Source organism: Trachymyrmex septentrionalis, unplaced genomic scaffold (genome assembly GCF_001594115.1).
Source record: "Trachymyrmex septentrionalis isolate Tsep2-gDNA-1 unplaced genomic scaffold, Tsep1.0 scaffold51, whole genome shotgun sequence".
NCBI classification, from domain to species: domain Eukaryota; kingdom Metazoa; phylum Arthropoda; class Insecta; order Hymenoptera; family Formicidae; genus Trachymyrmex; species Trachymyrmex septentrionalis.
The window spans coordinates 3,788,966-3,796,523 of NW_017305683.1; the positions used below are offsets into that span (position 1 = coordinate 3,788,966).

Genomic DNA, 7,558 nt, shown 5'->3' on the forward strand with positions numbered 1-7,558 from the left:
CACACACACACACACACACACACACACACACACACACACACACACACGTACGCTCGCAGCCTGCGCGAGAGGAAGAGACGGAGAGATAAAGAAGGGCGTAAAGAGGGAGCTTGTGGATGTGGGAAGTAAAGGAGGACCGAGGGGGTGTACGGAGAAGTGGGAGGGGGTGAGTGGGTGGTGTAGAACGGGGGGGTGGGAGGGGGTGAAACTGGCTGCAGTGCCTGGATGCGAGCTAAAATGTATTTTTTTGTCTTTTCTTTTTTTTTTTTTTTCTTTTTTTTCCTTCTTTCTCTATATCTTCCCTTCGAGCGAGCCGTGGTAGGTTGGATTACCAATCCAGAGCTGCCTCCGGCACGTTCTTCTCTCTGTCGGGCACGTAGGGCGTTGGACGTAAGGGCTCGGCGAGTTGGTTCGCTGCCGGACATAGCACTTTAGTACGTATCGTTGATACCGATATGGAAATTATCCAACTGAATTTTAACCGCGTTGCGCGCACACCCACACACGGAAAACTGCCGGGATTCAATTTGGATTGATCACGTGTATCCACTGCTCTTGATATTTCCAATATCTGCAGGAACAATCATAGTTTCGCACGACACAAGACATTTTCTAAATTACTTCTAAAGGAACCTCCCAGACTTTTATGTATTCTCCCGCGTTGGAATGTTTTCCTGCCGAAATATATATCCTTGACGTTTATTTTACGGATCTATTTACTTTAGCATGCGTACAAATACTCTTTAATACTTGTTATTACTTGTTACGATTGTAATCTACTTTTTTCTCCTTCTTATTTTCACCCTTCTTTTATGTAAGAATTATTTTAAAATAATATAGTCTATTTACACACACACACACACAAAACACACACACACATACATATATATATATGAAAGAACAAATAAAGATTACGTTTCCTTTATACGTACATATGTTACATAAAGTATATTGTTAGTAATTATTAAGTCCAACGAATTAATTAATTTCTCGAATTTAAATAAATTGTTAAACAAACTATCAGGTATATTTATTAATTATTAAAACATTCTTTCTACTCTTTATGGATTAGATATATAAGTTTATCCCGACATCATCCGCTGGAGATTCTGATTTTAGAATAACCGTTTTTAGGTGATATGCCATCTGGTAACACATACGGTTGGGTTTAAGGAACGAGATCTTCCCCTTGCACCTCAACCCCTACCGTCTTTCCCTATTCCCCCGGAAAAGTCGATTGCTTTCGAACGTATGCGTCTTCCACCCATCCCGGCTTCTCTGATTTCCCGTCTTTTAAATAGACACGAACGTTCCTCCTGTAGATGTCGGAAATCTCTACATGTTTATAAGCACCTTTCTTCACGTGGAGATCTTGCTCGACTTATCATCGACGGTCCACCATTCTTGATCCACGAACGCGTATCTCTACCTTATCCCGGCAAGCTTACGCGGGTTCCGACGGAATCAGATCGTTTGACGAGCCACCTGTAGCGCGAAGGGCTACCATCGACCCTTCTTAAGGGCGGGCATACACAATCTTTGTCCCCTTTTCGGACCACCATTCAGTCCATATCATCGTATCTGTATCCAGTACGACTTCTTGACCCCTCTGGCAATATTTACGAGAATTTTACCGCCGTAAAAACGTTTCGGCATAAATATTCCTTCCGATATCGTACACCACGAATACAGAATTTTTCATGAGTATGAAAAATTTTTTTCAAATTCTTCCTAGCGCGAGTATAATATTGTTAATATTATCATACACGTTTCAATTATGCGACAGTAGAAAATAGATGTAGGTATATACAAATTATCACATCGTGAGTCATGAGGAGAAGTAAATAATCTGTCGTTGATTTGCTACCATTCACAGCGAATGCGATAGAACATGATATATACTTATATGGCAATATTTTCGATGCTTTAAATTTTATTATTTTCTCACTCATTTATTGATCTTTCGAGTATGGACAACATGTTTTCGCAATGTAACGGCAAAGCTGCTTTTATATCACATAACAGTGAATACTTTGGTATAATTGAAAATTGATATTTTGTACGGGATAAGATATTATTTCTATTAAAACTCTGAGGAAGGTGCACGCAATGTGTGTCTTATATATTTTAGAACTCGAAAGGAAAGTGAGTTGGAACCTTACGAGGTTTACGGTGGTCTATTCCGAATTCTCGGGGAGGAGGTGTACGCGACCTGGCGCGAGTTCCATCGAAATGCGGAAGGTCATGCCGAGGGATGGATGTGGTTTGAAGGGTCGTGGGAAGGGAAACGGGGTCATCTTTCGATGGCTCTTTGTGGCCGCCCTATATGCGTGCCACCACATTGGACCATTGCAAGGTGGCGCGGACGATTAATCTTGCGGAAGCACGTTTCTGGTAATTAGCGAAACGTCGAATAATTTATGGCGAAGGAAATAAGGGCGCAAATATATATTATCATCTCCAGAATTTGTTGAGAAATTCTTCCTCGTTATTTGATATCGCGTTAGATTACCACCCTACGCTCAATGAAAGAATCAAAATTGGAATGTCAAGATGAGGGCAAATATATTCTCAAATATATTTGTATTTAATCAAGTTTATTGAAAGATGCAAAAATTTTGCAGTTACACTTTCTCTCTTCCTTCCCATTCCCATTTCTCTCATATGTACGCATTTCGTTGATTACGCATCTTCGTAAATTAATAAACGATTAAATTTAGCCAGTTGGAAGCATTGATGGAAAGCATTCGCTGAAATTAATCAGCAACACTTTCTTCTGTGTTGCAGCAATGCGCCCCGCACGACAAGGAAAGCGACTACTGGGGTGGCGGCCGGGGCGCGAAACAAGGTTACGAGGTGAGACAACCCACTTCGAAATATTTTAGTGGTCTATTTCATATACACGGCCGTCGTGCTAATTCTACTTGGTGAAGCGCAGCACTTTCTGTTGCAGGCGAAAATGAACGCGGACCATGGTCAGCTGCAGAAAGGTGAGTCTCTAATGCTTGTGTATGTCTCGTTACCTTCCCGTATATATATATATATATATACCTCCACGAAGTGGTCCGTGAATTGACGTTTTCACTTTACTATTTAAATCATTAGCCTTCTAAGGCTATTCTACGTATACATTTAATGACGTAGAAATATATACGACAATGTGACGTTAATACATATAAAAAAGTAATGTTTCATATACAAATGAAACGTTAAAGCCATATTATTTTTTTACATCAATAATTTTTTATGTAATATCTCGGGGATTTAATTTCCAATGGATTTCCAATTAGATGTACTATTAAAATATTTAAGGTTGAAAACGACGAAAGGTGCGTTTAATAAAAAAATCCAACTGAAAAAAGCGACTATAAATTTGTCAAGGAATACGCAATCAGATATAAATGATTAACATCCGAGACGCTTCGTATATTATTATTGCGAGTCGAGATGGGGATCGGAGGAGTTGTTTACCTGAAAAATTGGGATCATCGTGGGCAGTTAAATCACGCCGGTGTCGAGACTTCGCCGAGACTCCCGCTTCGTCTTCTTAGTATCTGTTAGCGTCGCGACCTCGCATCGGATGCAAACACTTCCTAAGATCTAATCGTCGGCCGGGAACCGGTTGTGACTGCATGCGTGACGTAAGATCGCCGATTAGGAACGAAAGAAAAAGTCGGAGAAAAAGAGTAGGGGCACTGCACCGCGAGCAAAAAACACGCGCGAGCCTGAATTTATCAGCGGACCGTGCTTGAACATTGTAAGCCACACTCCTGAATATCTTTTTTTTTTTTTTTTACATTTAGAAACTTTATTTTTCACCTGTTGACGCGATTAGTCCAAGTTCCTCGATTATTTCCCTTTTTTTTCTTGCGATTTGAACGTGTTTTTATTTAGTTACAAGACGCGTGACTTGTATAAACAAACAAACAAAAACAAACAAACAGCTTTTTTTTTGTAATGTATAGAGGTGCTATATTAATATGACACGTGGTTCTGCTTTGCACATAAAGGTCATGTAAAAAATTAAAAGCTAGGAACGAATAATACAAATAAGGTCATCTAGATTAAAAACGAGCTTAAAATAAGATGCGCATCAAAAGTCCTCTCCAGTCATACAGAAAAACTAACCTATAATAAATATTATAAATGCCTAATTATAGCGCATGGATAATTGCACGTCGAATGTCAAGATTTCAAATGGCGTCCGCGTATACAAAATTCTTTCAATAGGTCATATTTCGATTGTTCCACAACTCGTTCTGATTCGGGTGTTTCTGTCGTCGTCAAAAGCAACGAATTCCTCGGTCGGGGAACTCATTTATAGTCACAAGAATTAAAAACCTTGAATCGTATAACATCTCCCCCCAAATCCAAGTACATAAATTACGAAAATGTGATAAAAGTTGAGGAAAAAAAATCTGTATGAGTAAAATGTAACGATTTACATAAAATTAATTGTGCTGTCAATACATATGTTGACGAATATCTATTCACTGCCTATCGAAAAATTCCCGTTAACGACCGAGGAATTCGCTTTTGCTTTTAATGACGACGTCCGAATCGGAACGAGTTACAGAAAAATCGAAATATATATACAACCTATTGAGAGAATTTTGTATTTATATGCGGATACCGTTTGAAACCTTGACGTTCGATGTGTAATTATCCATGCGCTATAATTAGGTATATGAGTGTTTCTCTATGACTGAAGAAGACTAAGTAAAGTCCGAAAAGTATCATAGAATTTTTTTTAGAGAATTTTTTTAAAAAATAATTTTAATGTACGTCTTATTCCATGCTCGTTTTTAATCTATACGATCCAGTTTGTATTATTCGTTTTGACTTACGTACGAGCGAATAGATTTGATTTTTTATTTAATTAAAAAAATAAAAATAAAAACTTTATGACGTGTCCTGTACAAAGATGATAAAAATCTCTCACGTATATACGAGTATCTCATTTTAATGTTTGAACTGAAGTCAATCGAAAAGAGGAATTAAGAGGGCGAAACGGACTGCTTCAAATTATAAGAATAAGTTTTTGGACTCAATTGGATAAGTTTTATACTGTAAATTTATTTTATTCTATTCTATCCCTATTTTATTTCATTCGATTTTATTCTATTTTAATTTAACCTTATTTGGAGATAAAATTAAAAAGTATAATGAACCGTATATATGATACTGTTATAGTATTTATAAGGAAATGTAACATCGAACTCATAAGCTGAGTTTCTTTTATCAATATCGATAACAATCCGATCCGGGTAAATGAAATCCGTCATTTCTTCTTTGCCTCTTCCTGCTCCTCCTCCTCCTTCTCCTTGTCAGAAAGGATTAAAGCAATCGTGGTTTCGTTTATAAAAGGAGTCGCACGTTTCAATACACGTTTTTCACTGCCAATGGCACGCGCGCTTGGCCTAGGCTGGCCATTTACGAGATAAGCCCGCTACCCTTCCACTCTCGTCAGGATCGACAGGCTCTCGTCAGTGATTCATGCCGTAGAGAAACACAAACCTGTATTAGAGGGGGAGGGGGGGGGAAGGAAAAAAAAAGTTGCACGACCACCTGCAACATTTCTCTCGATATTGCCCTGTAATTTGACCCGCGTATGCCTCCGCGACAAATATTATCGCAATGATATCCGTCGTCATCCACTGTTACGTCACTGTCCAGTTAACGTAAAAACTTGGTTTTTATTGAGCGATTAAAACAAAATTTATTACTGCAGTATTTCTTCTTTTTTTTCTCCTTCTTCATTAGTCCTTGTTACTTTATTTATTAGTCCTACATGACTTTATTACTTATTACTTAACAATTTCTAAAATAGAAATTCTTTTTCTAAAACTCTTCTAGAACAGAAGATATATATATATATATATTCCACTCTTCTATTTATCGCTACGTATATATTTTCCGATGTTTTAAAATGATCTCGTCTACTTCCATCCGACGTCTTATTACGTCTGTTCCATCTCCAATTCTGTTTTCCCTATTCTTATCTTCTATTAATTTGCCGTTTGGCCGCAAACTACGGATTCAACGCTGCCGGCGTGCACGATCATTATTACATCGCGTGTTTCAAAATCCAAATTTCTCTTTCATCGGCGGAACATTTTTCGCGCTCCGTGCCCATCGGGCTCGACGTTAGATGGGCCCTAAAATTAGCCGACGGCCTGGCAATTGCGCAAAGATCCTCGACTATTCGTTAATGTACGGATCGCATGACGCCGAAATTTCGGGGCCCCGCGAACAGTCCCGAGGAGAACGAAGGATGTGTGTGGGACGTGATGGAGCCTCAAGGCCCCCTCTCGCGCCCGTCTCATTATCGTATTCGCTCGTCAAGTAAATGCGAGTCGCTCGTTTGGAAATTCCTCGTCGGCAGCCTCCAGGAGGATGATGTCGCGATACACCGGCCTCCCAGCGATATACATACATGGAACGTGTCGCAACGCGTACACTTGCGTGTTATGATTTATTCGATCGGCGAATACGTATTTTTTGACGAATCGAATTCGAGAGCTCGAGTAAAAGTGACTGGCGCGTCTCTCGCACGTGACGATTTCCATCTCGTCGGAAGATCGGAGATATTTGGAAATTTATTTTTATCGACATCTCTCAGGCATTAATGTAAGCTCCGCGATTTCATTCGCCTCTAAGATTCGCTTCTGATTCCCCTATAATATTTTTTTTACACAAAAGTCTGCGTTTTTCAGTTTTCAATTTCCCCCGTAATTAATTAATAATCCTCCCGGTTAAAGCATTAAAAATTATTATTGTGCAAGTTATCGTTGTTGTATTATAAGTTTAACATTTTTTTTCGTCTAGAAAAAAAAAAATGCGGGAAGGTCGATAATTTATAGCTGATAATTTATTGGAATTGCGACTTCTGGAAACGACGTTCTCAGCTAGACGAACGCACATGTAAATTCTTTAAACGTAAAATATCGCGAATTGTCATTGAGGCGTTAAGAGGAGATAAGATTGCGCCAGGCGCGTCTCTCTCTTTGCCTCTTGAAATCTTAACGCCACCAATGAATGACTTTAATGATCATTGAGTATCTTGCACAGGTAACTAAATCCGAGACTTCCCTCATTCCCGGTCCCCGAACGTTTCAGCCGACGTAACGATGGAAGGAAACACGTTAAGCGCAACGCGCGACTTTCACCTACCTTATAATTCGTATCCTTTCGATCATTCTCTAATTATTAGGAGATATTTTTGTCCGTTAAAATGAAGAATCGGATTACGCTAATTTTAACTCGATTGTAAAAAGCTACTTGAACTCCTCTGATGATGGAGTTCTTTTTTTTTTTTTTTTTTCTTGGACGTACACTGGTTGGAGGGTACTATTGTAATATAATAATTTTACCGGCACACAACTTCCTACGCCGCAATCCGTATCCCATCTCGTATTACTTCGTAATGTACAAATGAAAATATCCTGCAAGTAAAACGGAGGAAAAGGTTATTCCTCGGGTTATTCTTTTTTAATAACAAACGCTCTACCTGCTTTCCTCTCTCTCTCTCTCTCTCTCTCTCTCTCTCTCTCTCTCT

General features: G+C 39.0%; 1 protein-coding gene across 1 annotated transcript in view; it reads left to right on the forward strand.

The window, feature by feature from the left end:
• LOC108751718 (zinc finger protein rotund-like) overlaps positions 1-7,558 on the forward strand; it is a 166,596-nt gene that overhangs the window by 85,777 nt on the left and 73,261 nt on the right. Inside the window, exons 3-4 of the mRNA XM_018492043.1 lie at positions 2,788-2,856; positions 2,939-2,990. Coding sequence (XP_018347545.1) covers positions 2,788-2,856; positions 2,939-2,990 — 121 coding nt within the window. The remainder of the gene's footprint in view (positions 1-2,787; positions 2,857-2,938; positions 2,991-7,558) is intronic.